Source organism: Trachypithecus francoisi, unplaced genomic scaffold (assembly GCF_009764315.1).
Source record: "Trachypithecus francoisi isolate TF-2019V2 unplaced genomic scaffold, Tfra_2.0 Lachesis_group0, whole genome shotgun sequence".
Taxonomy (NCBI): domain Eukaryota; kingdom Metazoa; phylum Chordata; class Mammalia; order Primates; family Cercopithecidae; genus Trachypithecus; species Trachypithecus francoisi.
Window position 1 is genome coordinate 164,366,799 of NW_022681453.1, and position 22,871 is coordinate 164,389,669.

The window sequence follows — 22,871 nt, forward strand, 5'->3', positions numbered from 1 at the left end:
AATAGAAGGAGAGCTCATTACCCTGAGAACTCACCAAACCTTTCATGCGGGATCCATCCCCACGACCCAAACACTTCCCATTAGGCCCTACCTCCACCACTGGAGATCAAATTTCTACATGAGGTTTTGGGGAACAAACATCCACGCTATGGCAGTAAAAGAATATTGATATGTAAATCAACATTTAGGCAGTTACAATGCTATTATTTAATAAAAGCTCTCCATTCATCTGTAAGTAGTTTTGTGGCAGAATAACTTCTTCTGTTACTTTTTCTAACTTTTTCTGTTTTTAATCAATTCCTTTACTGTAAAATGTCATTTTAAAATGTTTATTTTATTTTGCACAATTTTAACAGTAGAGTAATTTTGCTGCGGAAAATAAAATTTCATCTTGCAAGAAAGAGAAAACTCAAGACCACCAACTGGCGTCTTTATTTACATATTAGAGCGGGTCAGCCAATGAAAATCCTAGAAAAAGAAGACAACAAACATTCAGTAAAAGAAATGATTGTCTCAAATCATATCCTCATTGTTTCACTTGTTCTAAAACCTAAAAGTCCTACACAATGGTGGCAAAATGAGGTTTGTCTTTGTTCTGGTGCTTTTCCCAAAAAGGACTTAAAACCTACTAGTGAATCTTCCTGCTGTGTCCTATAAAACAATCTAAAATGGCATTCTGGGTCCTCTTCCATTAACAGTAATCAGAGCACAAAAACTATAGTCTAAAAGAGCCACAAGTACACTCAGAAGGAGAAGGGAGATGAAGGAGGCCCACAGAGGGCTGAGCTCCCGGGTCTGAGAACAAGAGTAAGAAGAACTGTGCATGGAAGCCTCTTCCAGAACTAACGCCATCCTACACATACGGCCTGGACACAGGCACAGATACAGGCATTCCCATATTGAGGCAGAAAGTGGCCAGCCTACACTGAGAATCAAAGACAAATGGCAGATGGACAGACAGACAAAAATCAACAGTTTGGAAAGTATAATGTATGTAAATTCCACTGGAATGAAAATAATTTCAAAGTGATAAACATAAGAAATATAAAGATAATCCTCATAGAATTGTAAAAGAGGAAGACGAGAACTTATATTTCTCCGGCAATATTCAAACAAAATTCATAGAGAAATTGTAGAACAGATCATTGGAAGCAAATCAATAGAAGCGCAAACTCACTAGCAGAGAATTTGTTAGGGTTTTTCTGTGATTAACATAGGTCTCAAGATGATGATGATGATGATTTTGAGATAGAGTCTCACTGTCACCCAGGTTGGAGTGCAGTGGCACAATCTTAGCTCACTGCAACCTCCACCTCCTGGGTTCAAGCGATTCTTGTGCCTCTGCCTCCTGAGTAGCCTGGATTACAGTCATGCACCACCATGCCCAGTTAATTTTTGTATTTTTTGCATTTTGTATTTTTAGTAGACACCATGTTGGCCAGGCGGTCTCAAACTCCCGGCCTTAAGTGATCCGCCCACCTCGGCATCCCAAAGGGCTGGGATCACAGGCATGAGCCACTGGGCCCAGCCATCAAGATTATATGTATTCGTTAGGCTTCTATAGTGGCTTTAGTTTCCCCAGTGCTCTGACGGCCTGGTGCCCAGAGGAGGGTGTTTTTGGTTACCAAACTAACATCCCAGTCACTGGAAAGTATACACCCAGTTATAAATCCATAAAGTGGCATGAGATGAAAAAGCCTGTCTATTGAGTGTCTGACTGGTATAAATTATTTTAAATAGAACTTAAAAAGAGAAAAGACAATCCACAAACCCGCAGGAGTACAGATAGATTCTGAAAGTTGTTGACCCTCCCTGAAAACAGTCTGCCTGCTTGCTCCACAGAAATCCCTGCTAATGCCCCCTGCCCTTCAGCTTACTGGCCTACTTTTTCTGCATTCATCTTCCTCATCACTAGGCTTCTTGAGTGTCTCCTCTCTCTGCTAGGAAGTAAATGCCAAAGTTGCTGAAATCTATTTTTACACAAATAGAATTTCAGTAGAATTCTATATATTTTAGTATCTAAATTAGTTAATTTATATTTCATTGATTATCCAGGTATCTGTTCGCCCATTCATCCACTGCTTTGTTCACAAAAGAAAGAGATCCCATATGTTTAAGAACCAAGACAGAAAGTACTTGAAAAAAATACCTGCTCTGAAAAGAGTGGCTGATACGCAAAGTGTTCGCATGGATGACAGGTTACAAGAGGAGGCAAGTGGCAGAACCAGGATGGCAGTAGAAAATTAAGCATGAAATGCAACATAGGGATAGGAGAGGTTCATGCTATGAACTTTGTCATTTACTTTACTGCTATAATCAACACTGTAGTTTCACTTTAGAGGTCAAACTAACTAATTTTGAATGTACCTGCACAAATCCTCGTATTACCGTTGCTTCTCCCTCTTACTCAGACTTGCCATGCTTTCTCTTTCCTCTTGCTACGGAGCCTTTTGCACATCTCTTCCCTCTCCCCTTTGCCGAGTTAGTCTCTGCTTATCCTTCTGATCTCCGTTTAAGAATCACCTCCTCTGAGAAGCCTTCCCTGTAACCCCAACATAAATCGATTCCTTTGTGGTATGTTTGCTTAGAACTGGGTTCCTTTCCTTCCAAGCAATTGCTTCACTCTGTCGTAGTGTGTTCAGTTGTGAGGTTACCAGACTGTCCCTCACCCCTACCAGACCATAAAAGCTCCATGAAGGTGAGGACTGAGCCTGGTTTGGCTTGCCATGCTATTCGTAGCACCTAACACATATCTCAATATTCACTGAACAAATAAATGAAACTGCCAAACTCAGAAAAGGTTTAGAAAGACCCCTGTGCATGACGGAGGGTGTTCTGTTTGGTAGATACTTTTTGAAGGGGGATAGGGGAAGCAGATGCATTTCTTGCTTTCTGCTTAGCAACTGTATTTACCTGGGTCTTCCGTGTGGCTTGTGGCTCAATCATGATGTTGATAAGAGAGGGTTTAGTTGTGTCTGCTAGGCTCTGCCTCAGGGACTTTTGGAGTTCTTCTGGTGTTTGTACAAAATACCCCTTTCCTCCAAATGCAGTCATGACTTGCTCATAATGTGAATTTGGCAGCAAACACATTGGAGGGACCCTGAAAGACAAGGTCATGAGTTAATGAAATTTAAATCTTAAACCTTGTAGAAAAAAAAAAAAAGTCATTCTCTGAAATACTTCATTAAAAAAATTTAGGCTGAACTGAAAGGCATAATTTTAACTTCAACACTTAAGCTGAGATGCCAGTACACTGAGTTTTTCCTATGTTTATAATTGTCTATAAAGCAATGTCCCGCAGAACTTTCTGTGATGACAGAAATGTTTTAAACCTGTGTGATCCAAAATAGTAGCCAATATCTACCTGTTGCTGTGAGCACTTGAAACATGCCTAAACTGAGGAACTAAATTTTTAACTTCATTTAATTTGAAGTAATTTAAATCTAAATTGCAACAGTTGCAACATGCCTAGTGGCTACTATACTAGATAGCACAGGCTACACTACCAACTATTATGAATCCAGAAGAAAAACATGAAAAAAAAAGATTACTGCAAAACAACACATAACAAGAAAACAACAAATAAAGTTAGCGAGGCATAAATAGACACGCCCATACCCTGTTCCACCCCAAGGCTGGCTCACAAATTCACATCTATCTCACATTCCACCGCCAGCTACAATACCATCTTAATCTGGCTCTGCCATCAGATGATCAAGATTTAGCTAAGTGGTAAAAGGCAGGTAGGCCTCTGGAACATAAATAATATGTACACATCCACATTTCTACATAGTGTAACAGGAATAGTAGTCCTACTATTGCTCCCAGTCCTGGCAGCATTTTGCAATAAGCCTTTTCATTAACAAGGCTCAGACATCACACTCATTTATCTGAGTCTTCAGCTGTTCCCTGATTATAAACTATTTATTGAAGCACCTAATCATGGATATCTGTGCAAAGAGGAACTAAGACGGGATTCCTGCTCTTTAGAAGGGCTGACAATCAAAACAGACAATACTCATACCATGTAGGCACATTATTGCCAATATAGAAGACTTTTTTAAAAGAGATTAAAATGGGTGAGAGAAAGTAAATAGACATTGATCTTGGTTACTTACACTGAAGCAGCATCTTGGAATTTTAACATTTCTTTCCAAGTATCGCTATCAAAACCTTGGTAAATTCCATTGTTATTCACTACCAAGAGTATGATTGGCAAGTTGTACCTAAAGTGAGAGTAAAATATGAAGGAAATCATTCTTCATTCTAAAGTAATTTCTTTTCTTTGGGCTGAAATTTTAACTTAAAATGAATAGTTTTCTATAAGCTTTTTGTGATATTAGAGGAAGACTAAAAGTCAAGCACTTATTATCCTAAGAAAGAATATCAAATCATTAACAGAAACATCATGGAAAGGCAGAAAGATTGCAAGATTAAGAGTTGTTAGTCCTGGCCAGGTGTAGTGGCTCACGCCTGTAATCCCAGCACTTTGGGAGGCTGAGGCAGGCAGATCACAAGGTCAGGAGTTCAAGATGAGCCTGGCCAATATGGTGAAACCCTGTGTCTACTAAAAATACAAAGATTAGCCAGGCATGGTAGCACGGGCCTGTAGTCCCAGCTACTCGGGAGGCTGAGGCAGAAGAATCGCTTGAACCCAGGAGGCGGAGGTTGCAGTGAACCGAGATCATACTACTGCACTCCAGCCTGGGTGACAGAGCAAGACTCCATCTCAGAAAGAAAAAAAAAAAGGGTTGATAGTCCTTTAGCTATTAGCTATGAACCTCAGACAAATCACTGAGCTTTTCTGAATCTAGGTTTTCATAAGTCTAGATGGTACACGAAGAACACCTTCCCTATTCAATACTCTCTAAAGGACCACTTCTAGTTGGTTCCTAGGAACACTGTTTGAAAAGTACCTTTCTATTTACTGAGCTCGCCACAGACACCCAGCCCTTGCTAGATGCTGTAGGAGATACACAAGTGACTAGCACACACAATCTGCACTCAGACTACCACACCCATAATCAGAAACACATTACTTGGTGTAATCATTACAGAAAAGGCGTATTTAACAATGTGCTAAACAGTACAGCAAAGACAAAAAAGAAAAGGTTGATTAAATGTTATTGACTGAAAAGAATGTAGGTTTTATTTTCTAACATAATTTCCAAGGGCAAGTGGTAAAAACAAAACTAAACTGCATACTGTTAAATAACAGGACTGTGGTAATTATTTGCTCTCCATGCTCAAAAGGAATCATTATCCACTAAAAGGCTGACTTCCCCATAAGTCATCTTTTTTATGTATATCACTTTGTTGTCAATAAAGACACTCTAACAGACACATATAGTCAGACCTCATTATCTGAGTTCTGCATCTGTTGATTTAACCAACTGCAGGTCAAAAATATTTGGAAAAAAAAATTTGGGTCTGTACTCAACATGCACAGACTTTGTTCTTGTCATTATTCCCTAAGTGATACAGCACAACAATTATTTATATAGCATTTATATTGTATTCAGCATTTTAAAGTAATCTAGAGACCATTAAAAATATATGGGGGGATATGCATAGGTTATTTGCAAATACTGTACCATTTTATATCAGGGACTCACTTGAGCATCCTTGGATTTTGGTATTTGAGGAAGGTCCTGGAACCAATCCCCCATAGATATGGAAGGACAACTATACCTTCTTAAATCTTGAACTTTTTATCTACCAAAGCTTTGCCAGCCCAAAAACATGAGTCACAAAAGCCCTAATAAGAGCCCTGGCTAAGAATAGAAATCGTTTTACTACAGTTTAAATATAGCTGGAAAAATAAAACCCCCATCCTTCTACAGTTAGGATCTACAATTCATGAGTTTCTCCATGAATTCTCATAACTACACACATGATCCAAATGGCTTATGTTCACTGAGCATCATCTCAGAGTTTAGCTGGGGCCAAGCACGGTGGCTCACACCTGTAATTCTAGCATTTAGGGAGGCCAAGATGGGTGGATTGCTTGAGCTTACAAATGTGAGACCAGTGTGGCCAACATGGCAAAACCCTGTCTCTACAAAAAAAAATACAAAAAATTAGCTGAGCGTGGTGGTGCATGCCTGTGATCCCAGCTACTCAGAAGCCTAAGGAAGCAGGATCACTTGAACTTCAGTGGTTGAGGCTGCAGTGAGCCGCAATTGCGCCATTCCACTCCAGCCTGGGTGACAAAGCGAGACCCCATCTTGGAAAAAAAAAATTGTTTGGATTATCTCATTTGTTCCTCATAATCAACTTTCTAAGGTAGGAACTATGACTAATCCTACTTTTTTTTTTCCAAGAAATTTCTGCCTAAAAGATACTATTCCTACTTCAGAAGAGAGGAGACTAAGGCTTAGTTAAGTGACTTTTTTGTTTGTTTATTTGAGACAGAGTCTTGCTGTCGCCCAGGTTGGAGTGCAGTGGTGCAATCTTGGCTCACTGCAACCTACACCTCCCAGGTTCAAGCGATTCTCCTGCCTCGGCCTCCCAAATAGCTGGGACTATAGGCATGTACCACCACCTCTGGCTCTTTTTTATATTTTTAGTAGAGATGGGGTTTCACCATGTTGGCCAGACTGGTCTCTAACTCTTGACCTCAGGTGATCTGCCCATCTCGGCCACCCAAAGTATTGGGATTACAGGTGTGAGCTACCACGCCCAACCTTGGTGAAGTGACTTAAAGTCACATGGCTCTGACTTGATAGAACCAGTTTTTAAATCCAGGCCATTTGTCCCACCTTGAGATGGGGTCTCGCTCTGTTGCCCAGGCTGGAGTGCAGTGGTGTGATTTCAGCTCACTGCAACCTCCATCTCCCAGTTCAAGCAATTCTTCTGCCTCAGCCTCCTGAATAGCTGGGATTACAGGCATACTTCACATCTGGCTAATTTTTTTTTTTTTGTATATTTAGTAGAGATGGGGTTTCACCATGTTGGCCAGGCTGGTCTTGAACTCCTGACCTAAAGTGATCTGCCTGCCTTGGCCTCTCAAAGGGCTGGGATTACATGTGTGAACCAAGGCACCTAGCAGAAGCCATGCCCTTAACCACCACACTTGCTATTTCCCACAGGAAACAAGCTTCTTTCAGTCCCCAACATTTTTTTCTCAGTGACCTCAAAACCACTCCCCATAGGTTTTTACCATACAATGGGGAGGCCAGAAAGATACTGTTCTGGAAGAGAAAGACCATGGGGTTACTGCCACTAGCATCCTCAGGACAGAGCACAGTGCTATTCACAGGGCACCTGGCGAACACTTGGTAAGTATTTGTCAGATGACTGAGTCTTCTGTGTCATTTTTCATATTCTAGAGAATCAAATGCTCTGATTCAGGATGATGTTTTACCTGCAGATGGTTTCCACCTCCATGCCAGAAAACCCAAATGCACTGTCTCCTTCCACACAGATGATCCGTTGCCCAGGGCTTCTATCTTTAGCCACCATGGCAGCTGCAATAGCAAATCCTAAACCAACTCCCATTGTTCCGAAAGTACCAGCATCAAGCCTGTTGGAGAACAAAGCTAAAATGAAACCCTCTGGGGCATGTCATAGAGGATGGGGTTGGCACAAACCTTCTAGTCCTATTTACATGGTTGATGGAAAAATAAAGAACCATAAAAACATTCTCTTTGTTCAATATAAAATCCTTAGACTGTTAGGAACTAATTTATCAAGGATAGAAAAAAGCCACTCATGTTTGCTTGGAAGACTATAAACATATTCCTGTAACACTAAGTAAATAATTATCACAGGATACCAAGAACACATCAAGCATAAAAACTCTACAAAACCTCACCTAACAATACTTTTATGAAATATGCCCTTACATACTGAACATGTATTAATTCTCAAATGTCTTCTTAATCTGCACTATTGTAGTTTCATATTAAACATATTATAATGAATTACAACTTCTTTCTTCTTTAGAAGTCTTACCTGTGGCGAGGAAGGTAGTTCTGAAGCACAGTCCGTCCAATGTCCATAGTGTTTGCTCCTTCGCTTACCACAAAACAGTCTCTAGGCAGTTGTTCTTGAACATGGTAGAATACTGTGTAATAATTCATAGGCAGGGATTTTTTGGAAGCTAGTTCCTGAAAAGTAGATGGGAATGTAATCAAATTAAAGTGGGATACAATGAAAATAACCAATGTTAATGAGCTATTATCAAACTTATTTGGAAATACGCAACAACTACAAAAGCTACAAGGTTCCCAAATGGCTATAAAATGGCCACTCTGAGAAGCTGGCTGACCTTTGAACAGCCCTGGGGGACATGTGTCCCACAGTCCCAGTTTGGAACACAATTAAATAAGCTTGGGAATATCCCTCCTCTTGGAGATCCGCGATGCACAGGAGCGTAATAAAAACTCTGAGAAGTCCTATAGTAAAGAGAGCTGGGAAGCACTGGGTTAAATAAAACTAAACATTCTTATTTGAGCACTCTTAGGAAAATTGTGCCTTAGAAAAAGTGAAATTTATTTCAGAATATTTTCATCTGAAATATGACCCTAAACTTAAAATGTCACAATTTTAGAATACAATCTGAAAATCTAGATTTTCCCCCAACACACTTGAGAGTAAAGGAGATACATTACCCCCACTATTCTAAAGAGTCCCTGAATGGAGAGAAAAACAGTAAGGTAAATGCTTTTGTTTAGCCACATGCCTTTTAGGGCTGAGAGAAAGCCACAGAGAGTTTTAGCAGCAACAGTCCCATCTGGTCCCAGCACTGCCTCTTCACCTATACTACTTTGTTCTGCTGGAGGTTATACCCACGATAAATGAGGGACCCTCCTATACTCCAGCACCAAGGAAGAGAGGCAAGTCCCTTCTATCTTAAACCAACATCATTCCTATGTGAAAGAAAAGATTAGTCATGACACAACTCAGAAAATAAAATTGAGACTGGTGGCTGGGGGCAGTGGCTCACGCCTGTAATCCCAGCATTTTGGGAGGCTGAGGCGGGTGGATCACGATGTTAGGAGTTCAAGACCATCCTGGCCAACATGGTGAAACCCTGTCTCTACTAAAAAAAAAAAATACAAAAATTGCCTGGGTGTGGTGCCTCACACCTATAACCCCAGCACTTTGGGAGGCTGAGGTGGGCAGATCACCTGAGGTCGAGAGTTTCAGACCAGCCTGACCAACATGGAGAAGCTCCGTCTCTACTAAACATACAAAATTAGCCAGGCATGGTGGCGCATGCCTGTAATCCAGTTACTTGGGAGGCTGAGGCAGGAGAATCACATGAACCCAGGAGGCAGAGGTTGCAGTGAACCAAGATCGTGCCACTGTACTCCAGGCTGGGCAACAAAAGCAAGACTCCATCTCAAAAAAGAAAAAAAAAAAAAAATTAGCCAGACGTGGTGCCAGGTACCCGTAATCCCAGCTACTCAAGAGGCTGAAGCAGGAGAATCGCTTGAAACTGGAAGGCAGAGGTTGCAGTGAGCTGAGATCACGCCACTGCACTCCAGCCTGGGCAACAAGAGTGAAACTCCATCTCAGAAAAAAAAAAAAAAAAAGAGACTGGCTCCGGATAGAAACAGTCGTTGATTAAAATTCCAATGTAGGCCAGGCACGGTGGCTCATACCTATAATCCCAGCACTTTGGGAGGCTTGGTGGGGGGAACATGAGGTCAAGAGATGGAGATCATCCTGGCCAACATGGTGAAACGCCGTCTATACTAAAAATACAAAAACTAGCTGGGCATAGTAGTATGTGTCTGTAGTCCCAGCTACTTGGGAGGCTGAGGCAAGAGAATCACTTGAACCCGGGAGGCGGAGGTTGCAGTGAGCTGAGATCAGGCCATTGCACTCCAGCCTGGCGACAGAGCAAGACTCCGTCTCAAAAAAAAAAAAAAAAATCCAATGTAAGATAGATTAATGCATAATCAATTCTGCTATAATGCTTGATGCAAAAACATGAATTTATTCTAAGACAATTGATATATTAGGGAACCAAGTGAGCATAACTCAAATTTTATATTTGCTTATGCTTGATTCTACCAGAAAACTGCACCCAGTTGACCAGATACATAGGAATACACAAAACAATTTTTAAAAATCATCTTTCTCACATAGGCAAAGCACAATACACACACACATGCACACACACACATGCACACGGGTGCATGTACATACACACACACACTTTACTGTAAATCGCCATATCCTACAGCACTAATTCATTTTAGTGCTAGTAGTAGACAGTTTGATGGTTTCTAGCATCACTACAATTTCCTAAACCTTAGCTACCAGGCAAAGCCAAGAGTGCAAATGAGAGCGCTGCAAAAAAATTTCCAGCAGTGATACAAAAGTTAAATAAAAAAGAAGGCTATACATTGGATCAAAATTTCAATTTTTATAAAACAGCTATTATAATAGCACACCCTGAAGGACTTATATCTTAAAAGCAGAAAACCTCTCAAACAACCCAAAATTTAAGGATTCCCAAAAAAAAAAAATCACTTAATAGTTAATTTTTCCTTTAGAGACAGGGTCTCACTCTGCCACCCAGGCTTGAGTGCAGTGGCATGATCTACTGCATTGCCACCTCAACTCCTAGACTCAAGCAATCCTCCAATCTCAGCCTCCTGAGGAGACAGGACAATGGGTGTGTGCCATCGCATCTGGCTACTTTTTTTTTTTTTTTTTTTTTTGTAGAGACAAGGTCTTGCTATGCTCAGGTTGTTCTCAAACTCCAGGCCTCAGCTGATCTTACTGCCTTGGCCTCCTAAAGCACTCAGATTACAGGTGTTTAAATATGATGTTCTATGCCAAGATCAAACTGAAAACACACCCATCCACTTCCACTATTATCACTTTCCATCCGACGTCCGATCACCTTCCTTCCACCAGCTCACAGTAACTCACAAGCTACAACCTTTCAGAAACTTCAGGTCTTTTTCAAGGTAAAATGCTATATTCATTGGCATATATTTCTTAACCATTTAACATGTTTAAAACATTAGGCGCTTATTTTTATGTTACACAAAGTTTTTGAGTTGTGCCACTAAACCCCTTTTTCCATGAGCCCTGGGGTTTTCATTGCACAATTTTGCACAGCAAGGTGATTTTTAGGAATGCACATGTCACATTACGGCAGAGTAACTGAATCATGAGCCTGACCTGTTCTTGAGCTTCAGTAGGTCCTATTTTACCTTGGATGCAGCTTCATTGCTCTTCATTTTTTCTCTCAGAGTTTTCCACCACTTGCTCTCTGGAGGATACTGCCATGGTGTTTTATCAAGTTCCTCTAAAAGCTAAACAAACAAACAAACAAAAAAAAAACACATAAACTTTTTCTTTGCTTTTTTTTTTCTTTGCTTTTTTTTTTGAAATGAAGTCGCGTTCTGTCACCCAGGCTGGAGTGCAGTGGTGCAGTCTCAGCTCACTGCAACCTCTGCCTCCCAGGTTCAAGCGATTCTTCCGCCTCAACCTCCCGAGTAGCTGGGACTACAGGTGTCTGCCACCACGCTCGACTAATTTTTGTATTTTAAGTAGAGACGGACTTTCACCATGCTGGCCAGGCTGGTCTCAAACTCCTGACTTCAGGTGATCTACCTGTCTTGGCCTCCCAAAGTGCTGGGATTACAGGGATGAGCCACCGTGCCCAGTCCGCTTTAAAAAAATAAATTTAAATCATATTAACATGGAAATATCTTCTTAAAGAAGACAATATGGCCATACTACTCTCCATATTACTCAGACTCTTTTTTTCCTCTAGTTAGTAAACACCTGATAGAAGATCAATGGATAACATGGAAGGCTTCTGTTTGGGTCAGTGTGGGTTTCTGCTAGATGCTGGGATGCTCTTAGGACAGACTGGAGTGCTGTTACCTCCTCCACACCTCAAGCAGGGGCTCTGAGACCCTCCTCGGTCTTTGACACTAGAAGGAAAATCAGTCCTTCCACAGAACTCTTATAGGAAAACCAAAAAATAACCACGGACTCCTACGATACAGACCAAATGCTCCAGAGTGATTTAATATGTGATTCGGGATTACATCCTATATTGTGTAATCATGACAACAATACCAAATTGTATCATCCAAAATCAAGTGATAAACGTGACTATATTTTATCTCCTGTCACAGTGAAATGTACAAACTATGTACAAATAATAAGAACCTGAAAAGTCACTGATTAAAGAGTAAAAAGCTCTTTTTTACCTAAAGAAATACTGTTAGATTTTTCCAGTGCTAAGCCATTTCTTGGCAGTAAGTTCAGTTCCTTTGGAAGGTATACTTTTTCAGCTAGCTGGATCCTATTTAGTAAATTACTGTTTGCCTACTGAATGATGTTACATTTTCGATCACTTTCCAAAAATGCTTAACTTACATAAAAATGAGCTATGTACCAGAAGTCGGACTTACCAAGTTCCAAAGTTGTATTTAAGAATAGTTTTCAATCACACATTTTGTTTAAAACAGATATGAATAGTAGACCTGTTACCAAGTGAATCAAGATTAAAACATTTTCAAGAATTGACTATTACCTAAAGAGCACTCCAAACAAACTAAAACAAAAGTTCTCACCTGCTTAGTGACAGCATTTATGTCTCCTAGTAAAGTAACAGCGGGCTTTACATTATTACCCAATTCTTCTGCACAGATATCAACCTAAAAAAGAGACAAGGCTAAAGAACAATCCATGTTTATTCTGAAAAATATGTCAGAAGTCAATTAAGACTGAATAAATGAACGGTGTATACAGAACACATGATAAAGAAGATTTGATATTCAGAAGTTCCTTAATAAAAAAAGTAAAAGTCCATAGAACTATATTAGTATCATAGCTAGTATAGACAGCCTCATTTAAAAATCTATTCTACGGAATTTTGGTATTGCTTCATTATACCCATACGGAATGCATTTGACCTGATCAATTATAGTTTTGCATCTAATCAGTAAGTTTTATTGAATTACATTTGGAATTCCTATCTAGAGTGTGGGTTCTCAAATTTGAGCATATAGCAGAGTCACCTGGTGTATCCTGGGCTTGACAAACCATAGACTGTAGGAGTCTACCTCAGAGTTTTTTATTTTAATAAGTCTGGGGTAGGGTCCAGAAATGTGCATTTCTAACAGGTTTCACAGGTGGTGCTGATGCAGCTGGCCCAGGGAATCACATTTAGAGAATCACTCCAAGAACATGGCGTAATTACTTCTCCATTTACTCAGAAGTTCCATTTCTGGATGGCCATGGATAAATGAAAATGGCTTCTGCAAAGAGGAATAATTTAGCCACCCCAAAGGGGATGTATCTCATTCTATAATCAAGAGGGGCAATCAAGAGGTATCAGCATCTTCCAGTTAACTCAGTCTTGCTTGTCTGTGGTTTTAGTTCTCAATGCGCTCAGCTGGGAAAGGAGCAATTAGAAGTTGACTCCTTAAGTAGCAAAAGGTAGACTGGGAAAAGGGCAACTGTAGCTGGCTTATCAAATATTAAAACCACCTAAGCACAGTGGCTCAAGTTGGTAATCCAGCATTTTGGGAGACTGAGGTAGGAGAATTGCTTGAGGTCAGGAGTTTGAGACCAGCCTGGGCAACATGGTGAGACCGTGTCTTTACAAAAAAATTAAAATTAGCCAGGCATTGTTGTACGCGTCTATAGTCCCAGCATGTCAGGAAGCTGAGGTGGGAAGATCACTTGAGCTCGAGAGATTGAGGTTGAAGTGAGCCATTATCATGCCACTACACTCCTGCCTGGGTGACAGAGCAAGATGCTGTCTCAAAAACACCAACCAAGCAAAAACATCAAGCAAAATGGGGCCAATCCGTGTAGAGCAAAAAGGTTTGTGTGCCACTATGCAGGCAGTATTTTCCACATCAGTAAAGAAACTGGCTTATAAGGTGGGTCATAACGATACAAGAATCATCAAAGACAGGTCAGAATACATTCTGGATACTGTTTAATGACATATAAAACAGTGTCAGTTAGAAATTCCCATTGGAAAGGTAAAAGTTTTGGCATCTGAAAGAAAACCTCACTCCCTAACAAGGCCGAATGTTTTATTCTAGTCTACCATCCTACAGTCTCTTTTCTCTACCTTTAAATATACTTGAATTGTGCAGAAAAGACAATTTATGCTTTTAAAACTATTTGAAACTTAATTTTGAAAGGTTTTCTGGCTAGAAGTAAAGCAGCACATTATGTTTCATAGGTTAGAAAAGGAAGCTTATTTTGGTACCTGTAATTATGTTAGACAATTTATAAAATTCTACTTGTGTAAAAAGAGAACAGCTTTTTTAATAGAAATCAAGAAGAAAACAGAGCTGATTATGGCTGATAGGGAGAATAATGAACACAGACATTTCTGATTTTAAGTTCCTCCTAAGTACCTGGATAAACTTCACATCTGGCTGATATCTTGGAGGCAGTCCAAAATGTAAAATCCAATTTAGTCTGGCACCAAATAACACAATTACATCAGCAAATTGCAAAGCCCTATTAAAAAAATTGATATAAAAGTATAACTATATTTCTTATTTGAATTATTCTAAAATTTATCTCTAAAGTATTTGAAAAGTCTAAATCATTTGGCGCTTACATCAGACTTCAGAATCAGCTTCTAGGGTATATTTGATCTTTCAAGCTAAAATAATTTATAAAACCATTCTATATAAATAGTTATCTAAAATATAAATTAAGTTAAAAAAATTACCATAAGCTGTATCTATCCTCTTTTATTACTTTTTTATAATTAGAAAAATTAGTACAAGTCCACTGTAGACAATCCAGAAAAAAACAGAAAAAGTATAAGGCTAAAAACAAAATCACCCCATAATACTTTCAACTTATAAACTATTATGAATATGCTGGCATATTTTCATCCACTCTTTTTTTGTATGCAAATATGTTTTTACATAGTTGACCTTACATACTATAATACTGTCTCATACACTTTTTTTTGTTTTGTTTTGAGACACGATTTCTCTCTTTTGCCTGGGCTGAAATGCAGTGGTGCAATGATGGCTCACTGCATCCTCTACCTCTCAGGCTTAACAATCCTCCTACCTTAGTCTCCTGAGCAGTTGGGACTACAGGCACGTGCCACTGCACCTGGCTAATTTTTAATTTTTTGTAGAGATGGGGTTTTGCCATCTTGCCCAGGCTGGTCTCGAACTCCTGGGCTCAAGCAATTCACCCGCCTTGGCCTCCCAAATCGTTTGGATTACAGGCATGAACCACTGCGCCTGGCTGTTTCATATACTTTTGCTTACATAAATGTTTTCCTGGCCCGGTGCGGTGGCTCATGCCTGCAATCCCAACACTTTGGGAGGCCGAGATAGGCGGATCACGAGGTCAACAGATGGAGACTACCCTGGCCAACATGGTGAAACCCAGTCTCTACTAAAAATACAAAACTTAGCCGTGCATGGTGGCATGCACCTGTACTCCCAGCTACTCGGGAGGCTGAGGCAGAAGAATCGTTTGAACCCAGGAGGCAGAGGTTGCAGTGAGCTGAGATCACGCCACTGCACTCCAGCCTAGCGACAGAGTGAGACTAGGGTGAGTTTCCAAGGTATTTCTCCCCCGTGTTTTGTCTCCTGGCTTTCACTCAAACACAGCCCTAGTTGCAGAACTGCAAGCAGCGAAAACTCACAGAGAAACTGTTTTTTTGGCCAAAGGATCAGGAAAAGGGCCACTGCAAGCTGGACAGTCTGGGGGAAAATGGTCAGTTTTTTTTTCTTATTTTCTTTATCTCCCAGCTCTGCTCTGAGGGCAGCCCTACTGCAGAGCTGCATTGTGGTGGCTCCCAAGCAGCTGAAATTCCAAGAGAAACATCATCTCTCAGGCACGAGGGATTGGGAAAAAAGGGTCCCTGTGGTCTGAAGAGCATGGGGACAATCTCCACTATTTTTTTCTTCTGCAGCTTGTTCAGAGGGCAGCTTTAGTTATGTGATACTATAAGGCAGCAGCAAGAGCCAGGAAAAGGGGCACCTGAGAATGGGAGAGTGGGGGTGGGGAGCCTACAGAGGAGAGAAAATAAATCTCTAATTTGGGTATGAACCGGTACACGTCTGGGGCTCACCCCTGAGCTGAGCATGTGCAGACAGACTGAAAACAGCACAGCAAAGTCTCTGAAACTTAAGTGACCCTGGAACTACTTACTTACGGTAAGTTCACACTTCAATTTGTAGTCAAGCTAATCTAATCATGTTGATTGCTAAGAGAAACCAACAAAAATCAGCATTGTACAGAGGATTTTAATATGACCCAGAATCTCAAAATATAATATTCAAAAATCCAGGATACAATCCAAAATTACTCAGTACAAAAAGTGCCAGAAAAATGTGATCAACTCTCAAAAGAAAAGATAATGAATAGATGCCAATCTGAGATGACTCACATGTTGGAATTAATAAACAAAGAAACTATTGTAACTTACTCCATCATAAAGTATAGAAAAATATTCTTCAAAGAAATGTAAAAATAGAAGATCTGAGCAGAGAAACAAAATATAAAATGAAATAATTAAAAAGAAATTAATAGATACTCAGGGACATGTCAGACAATATCAAAATGGATGAAGGTTGACATAGAAAAAAATACTTGCGGAAAGAATGATGAAAACTTTCCAAATTTAGAGAAAGACATAAATTTTCAGTTTCAAGACTTGAGAATCCCAAACAGGCTAAATTAAAATAAACCATGTCCAGAAACATCATAATTAAACTGCTGGAAACAAAAGATAAAAGAAAATCTCAGGAGCAGCCACGGAAAAACAACATATTACATACAGAGCAACAATAATTTGTCTGCAGATTTCTCATATGAAACCATGAAAGCCAGAAGATAGTCCAAAAATAAACAGGTATGCTTAAAATTCCACGATTCTTTCAGAACTCCATCCTAGATGAAGATCACAAAATAATTTAAATTAGCCTAAAATCTACCAAGCCATTGTATTTAAAATCTGGAACGCCACACACCTGGATCTGGCTGCACCTACACAGTATGGATGGTTGTCAGGGACAACACCCTTCCCCATAGGGGTTGGCAGAAATGGCAGTTTATATTGCTCCACCAATTTCTGGATACTCTCTTCTGCATGAGCATAAGCAGCACCTACAAGAAATGCAAATGCATTGGACAATTCAGTTAAGCTCTAGGCACTGTGACCCTTAAAAAGTTCATGTGAAATTGCTTTTTATTTACTTATTTTTTGAGACAGGGACTTACTCTATCACCCAGGCTGGAGTGCAGTGGCATAATTTTGGCTCACTGTAACCTCTGCTCCCCTGGCTCAAGTAATCTTCCCTCCTCAGCTTCCCGAGTTGCTGGGACTACAGGCACACACCACCACCGCACTCAGCTACTTTTAAAATTTTCTGAAGAGACGAGGTCTCCCTATATTGCCCAGGCTGCTCTGCTGGTCTTGAACTCATGGGCTCAAGCAATCCTCCTTCCTTGACCTCCTAAGAAATTGCTTGTAGATCTTCTCAAATACTCTCCTTCTGCCTATACCTGGGCTTAAATTCAAAACAAATTGTGACTACAGTTTTTATCGCTGGTATTTTTAAATGCTTACCAAAGTAAGAGTTCTAATTTGCCACCAATAACACTCTCAATTATTCTGAAGGATGTCTATCCCAAAACAAAAGTCACATCTCACAGCTCTTGCTACTGTCACTTACCCATTCTATGCTACGGTCCTACTGAACTACACTCTACAATTCGCTGAACACACTGTCTTCATTGGGAGGCCCAGGTGGCCTGGGAAGAATATTGCCCCAAAAGAGAAAAGCTCTCTCCACCCTCACATATCGGTCCTCATCTCCAGCAAACCTCCTCTACACAAGGTCTCCTAGTCCAGGCATGGAAATTCTAAGGTGCATTAAGTTTCTAAAGATATGCAGATCTTTCTACAGGCTCTATAATTCTGTGATTGTAACAGAGCTAACCCTAGTGGGACACATTATCTTTTCTTTTTTTTTTTTTTTTTGAGGCAAAGTCTCACTCTTGTCATCCAGGCTGGAGTGCAATGGCGCAATCTCAGCTCACTGCAACCTCCGCTTCCCGGGTTCAAGCGATTCTCCTTCCTCAGCTTCCCAAATAGCTGGAATTACAGGCGCCTGCCACCATGCCTGGCTAATTTTTGTATTTTTAGTAGAGACGGGGTTTCACCATGTTGGCCAGGCTGGTCTTGAACTCCTGACCTCAGGGGATCCACCCACCTCAGCCTCCCAGAGTGCTAGGACTACAGGCATGAGCCACCCCGCTCAGCCCACATTATCATTTGTTTTCACAGTTGTGTGCCTGGGAATAACCCTATACCCTATTCCCTTGACGGCACGAAAAATACCTTATTGTTCAAATATTCCATTTCTAATGTCATCAAGACCACTATATTTTTTTGCTATTTTATACTTTTTCAAGGCTACTATATTATTCCATATTCTGTATTTATAATTCTCCACTGAATCCTAGTAAATAGTATCACACACTTGCAGATTCAATATAATGCTCCATTCTACAAAACTACCTTGAAATCCCTTCTCATACATGTATGATGAAAAATAATTCTTTTTTTTAATCCAGAAAGTATTCTCCTTCCTGTCTCAATGTCTTTGTACACTCAGTTCTCTCTTCCTGCTTTGCCCTTGGTCTCTGTCCACTTGGTAAACCACTGTCTGCTTTTTCGAGATACAGCTGTTTTGTCACCTCTTCTGGATAGTCCTTCCATATTACCTACACAAGCAAATTGTTTCTGCTTTCCTTGAAAACCCACCTCAGCCTCTCTGTACACATGGCACAAGAGTATACCGCACTTACTTGTTACCAGGTCTATCTCCCCTCCCCAATAGGTAGGAACCACTATTTCTCTGTATCCCTCACGAATGTTTTGTGTAATCCCTGCCTTATCATAAGCACTCATCAAATGTTTGTTAAAAGAAGAATGAAAACTAGCATCCACTGAGTGCTTTCCACATACTTTGCTATTTAATTATATCCCATTGAGGCAGTTAATATCCCTGTTTTACAAGTGAGGTAATCTGAGACTCAAAGCAGTTGTTTCCCAAAGTCACCGAGCTAATACATCATATAACACGTTCAACTCAGTTCTGACCTCAATTTTTTTGTCGTACACTATCAAACTATTTTTAGTTTCTACGTATTTAGTTCCTAAGCAGTTGATAATTGATTAGCATGGTCCTAGGTGATCCCAGCAGCCTCAGTCCTAAAACACGAAGTGGACACTCTAATCAATTGCTGACAGGAGTATAAGTTGGTTAGTACACCACCTCCGGAGAAAGCAATATGACAACATGTACAAAACTCTTAAAAATATTAATACCCTCTAACTTTTCTTTCTAGGAATCTTAAATCCTAAATACAGAAAAAGCTTTCGGCACAAACATGTTTGCCACAGCTACTCTAAACAAACAAATAGTAATTGGCAAAGATTTAAATATTTGCCAGGAAAGTGTTAATGTACACATGAAGAGACATTAAAAATTATATTTAGGAAATACTTCTAAGATGAAAAATATTATAATCTTAAATGAACAAGGTAGAATATAAAACTGTCTACATAGTATCAGCACAGTACGTAATATATGTGTAAAAAGGAATAGAAATGTACTAAATGTTAAAAATAGCTACCTTAGGCTGGGCGTAGTGGCTCAAGCCTGTAATCCCAGCACTTTGGGAGGCCGAGACGGGTGGATCATGAGGTCAGGAGATCGAGACTATCCTGGCTAACACGGTGAAACCCCGTCTCTACTAAAAAATACAAAAAAAAACTAGCCGGGCGTGGTGGCGGGCGCCTGTAGTCCCAGCTACTCGGGAGGCTGAGGCAGGAGAATGGCGTGAACCCGGGAGGCGGAGCTTGCAGTGAGCTGAAGTGAGCTGAGATCCGGCCACTGCACTCCAGCCCGGGTGGCAGAGCAAGACTCCATCTCAAAAAAAATAAAATAAAAATAAAAATAAATAGCTACCTTAGATGAAGGAACTTCTACTTTTCTTGGTTTTCCAAAATGTTTTATAATAGAATAAACACATTTCACTAATAAGACCAAAGAAATTAAATAGGTAGTATTTCCTTAAAAGGGTGAAATCTCTGGGCATTAAAGTCTATAATTTCAAAACAAATAATGCTAAATGGATGATGAGAATTCTTATTCCAATTTCAAACATTAGAACAGACATTAATAAACAATGAAAGTTCATAAAAAGAACTGGCACTTTCAAAAGCCTAGCAAGATTTAGAGTTCTATTCATGCTACCTTTCCCGATGATAAGAAGGGGCTGTTTGGCACTCCTAATAACAGAAGCTGCCGTGCACACAGCAGAGGTTTCTGCCATGCTAATAGGAGGTGACATGCAGCACTCCACGTACCTGGAAAAAAAGAGCCCTATTAATTAAAAGAGGCCAGCTCTGATCTTTTTATTGTGAAAATTTCAAATATACAGAAAGGTAGAAAAAATAGTACAATAAGTCCCCACATACCCCCATATAGATTTAACAACTTAATATCATTTTACCACATTTGTTTCATATATACACACATAAACATGCATTTATTTTTCCTGAACTATTTTAAAGTAAATAATAGGCATCAAGACACTTCAGCCTTAAAAATTTCTCCATGCACCTGTGAATAACAAGGACCTTCTCCTATATTCAACTATCACATCATTATCACATCTGGTAAATTAAGAGTTATTCCTTGATATCATCTAATAGCCAGTGAAATGGTCAATTCATTGACAGAAAATCTGAGTTAATGGCTTTGTACTGCAGTAGCAGTAGCAGTTGTCTTAACAGTAAAACATAATAAAATCTAATATTTGCTATGTGCCATTTATTCTCATTTAACTGTCAAAACAATGAGGTTGGGTATTAACATCATCTCTACTTCACCACTGAGGAAAAAAAAGGACTCAGAGAAGGTAACTTGTCCAAGATCTCCAGATGGCACATGGCAGAGACTGGATTGAACCAGTCATCCTGTCTCCAAAGTCCATGCTTTTAAACACCTTACCACATTTCTTTTTTTTTTTTTTTTTTTGGAGACAGAGTCTTACTCTGTCACCCAGGCTGGAGTACAGTGGTACGAACTTGGCTCACTGCAACTTCCATCTCCCGAGTTCGAGTGATTCTCCTGCCTCAGCCTCCCGAGTAGCTGGGACTAAAGGCACATGCCACCAAGCCTGGCTAATTTTTGTATTTTTCGTAGAGATGGGGTTTCACCATGTTGGCCAGGCTGGTCTCAAACTCCTACCTCAGGTGATCCACCCACCTCGGCCTCCCAAAGTGCTGGGATTACAGGTGTGAGCCACCACACCTGGCCTCACTACATTTCCACTCACTGGGTGTTAATATTTTAGTATCACAATATGCATTAGTAAAAGAAATATTCAAACTGTCACAATCAAGTATTTCTGGACAGCAAGTCCTGTGACATTTCATTTATTCTAATTAATATAAAGTATACTGTATAAAATATAATAAAAAAGGACATTCTGTATAAAATTTAAAAGAAGGCTTACAAAGTTAACTTACCTGAGCTTGCCCTCCTCCCCTTAGTATTATTTTGATTATCATGTTCAGGTATTAGGCAGAATAAACAGATGTCTTTTTTATCCAACTCTCCCAAATAAAAATCACTCCTGGCCAGGCACGGTGGCTCATGCCTGTAATCCCAGCACTTGGTGAGGCCAAGGTTGGCGGATCACGAGGTCAGGAGTTCAAGACCAGCCTGGCCAACATGGTGAAACCCTGTTTCTACTAAAAATACAAAAATTAGCCGAGCATGGTGGTGGGCGCCTGTAATCACTACTTGGGAGGCTGAGGCAGAAGAATCGCTTGAACCCGGAAGGCAGAGGTTGCAGTGAGCTGAGATTGTGCCACTGCACTCCAGTCTGGGCAACAGGGAGAGACTCGGTCTCAAAAAAAAGAAAAAAAAATCACTCTTTGGTACACAGAGTATACAGTAAGACCCATTGTCTCTCCGTAGTCACTAGAGATCCATTTGGTCCACAACAGCAGAAATGCACTAAACGGTACCCATAATGCTTTAACCCCAAGTACCTACCCTTATCAGGGGATGACTTAGATACCAGTGAAAAATGATTTTTGTACTTCTTTTCACTTATTGTTTATTCAAGAAATATGAGAGTATGAGAAATCATAGAAACCTCTGTATTGGAATATTTGTTAACCACAGAGAGAGACAGCTAGATGTTTTTTATCCTGAGTCCTAATAATTTTTAATAATCACTGAACCTCTTGGCTTACATTACAAAGATTCTCAAGGACCCATACTACATTAACAAGGGATGTATATTTATGGTTAATGGAGGAATAATTTCAATGAGGAGTTCAGGAAGTTCTAAGTATTTGGTTTAGTAATTACATCCAGAAATAACTACTAATATCATTTTAATTAAGAGAATTAAGCCCTTTGCCTAGGACTCAGTTTAATTACTAAATCATCAGTTAAGACAAATGGAAATTAACTTATAAACTGCTGGGTAAATTCTTCTAGAAAGGTAGGCATTATGATAATACATGTACATTGAAGAAAGAATTCCAGCATAACTATTACTCACTTTATAGAATTCACATTCACCTGAAGGTTCACAAAATCTGCTGGTATGTCAACATAGCAAGCACCTGGACGACCATAGATACTGCTTCTCACTGCCTACATTCATTACAAGTAGAAGAAAAGATTTGTAAAATCTCAGTCTTATCATATTCTACTCAAAGATAATTTAAAACTGTAATTATGAACACTATTTTCATCTTTCTGATGATCAAAATTGAAATGTCCTCTATTGACTACAGTTATAAAGATTTTTTGTTTAATAGGGAGACAGATAAGAAAGTATTCATT

At 39.8% G+C, this 22,871-nt stretch overlaps 1 protein-coding gene across 2 annotated transcripts in view; it reads right to left on the reverse strand.

Moving 5' to 3' along the window:
- Positions 1-313: 313 nt before the first annotated feature.
- Positions 314-22,871, reverse strand: part of HACL1 (2-hydroxyacyl-CoA lyase 1) — a 36,359-nt gene continuing 13,801 nt past the window's right edge. For both annotated transcript variants that reach the window (XM_033212718.1, XM_033212719.1), the window contains 11 exons: positions 22,585-22,679; positions 20,256-20,368; positions 16,959-17,094; positions 14,364-14,469; positions 12,558-12,641; positions 11,181-11,282; positions 7,957-8,111; positions 7,367-7,525; positions 4,119-4,226; positions 2,914-3,100; positions 314-468 (listed from right to left, as the gene is read on the reverse strand). In XM_033212718.1, coding sequence (XP_033068609.1) covers positions 436-468; positions 2,914-3,100; positions 4,119-4,226; positions 7,367-7,525; positions 7,957-8,111; positions 11,181-11,282; positions 12,558-12,641; positions 14,364-14,469; positions 16,959-17,094; positions 20,256-20,368; positions 22,585-22,679 — 1,278 coding nt within the window. In that variant the 3' untranslated portion in view covers positions 314-435. The remainder of the gene's footprint in view (positions 469-2,913; positions 3,101-4,118; positions 4,227-7,366; positions 7,526-7,956; positions 8,112-11,180; positions 11,283-12,557; positions 12,642-14,363; positions 14,470-16,958; positions 17,095-20,255; positions 20,369-22,584; positions 22,680-22,871) is intronic.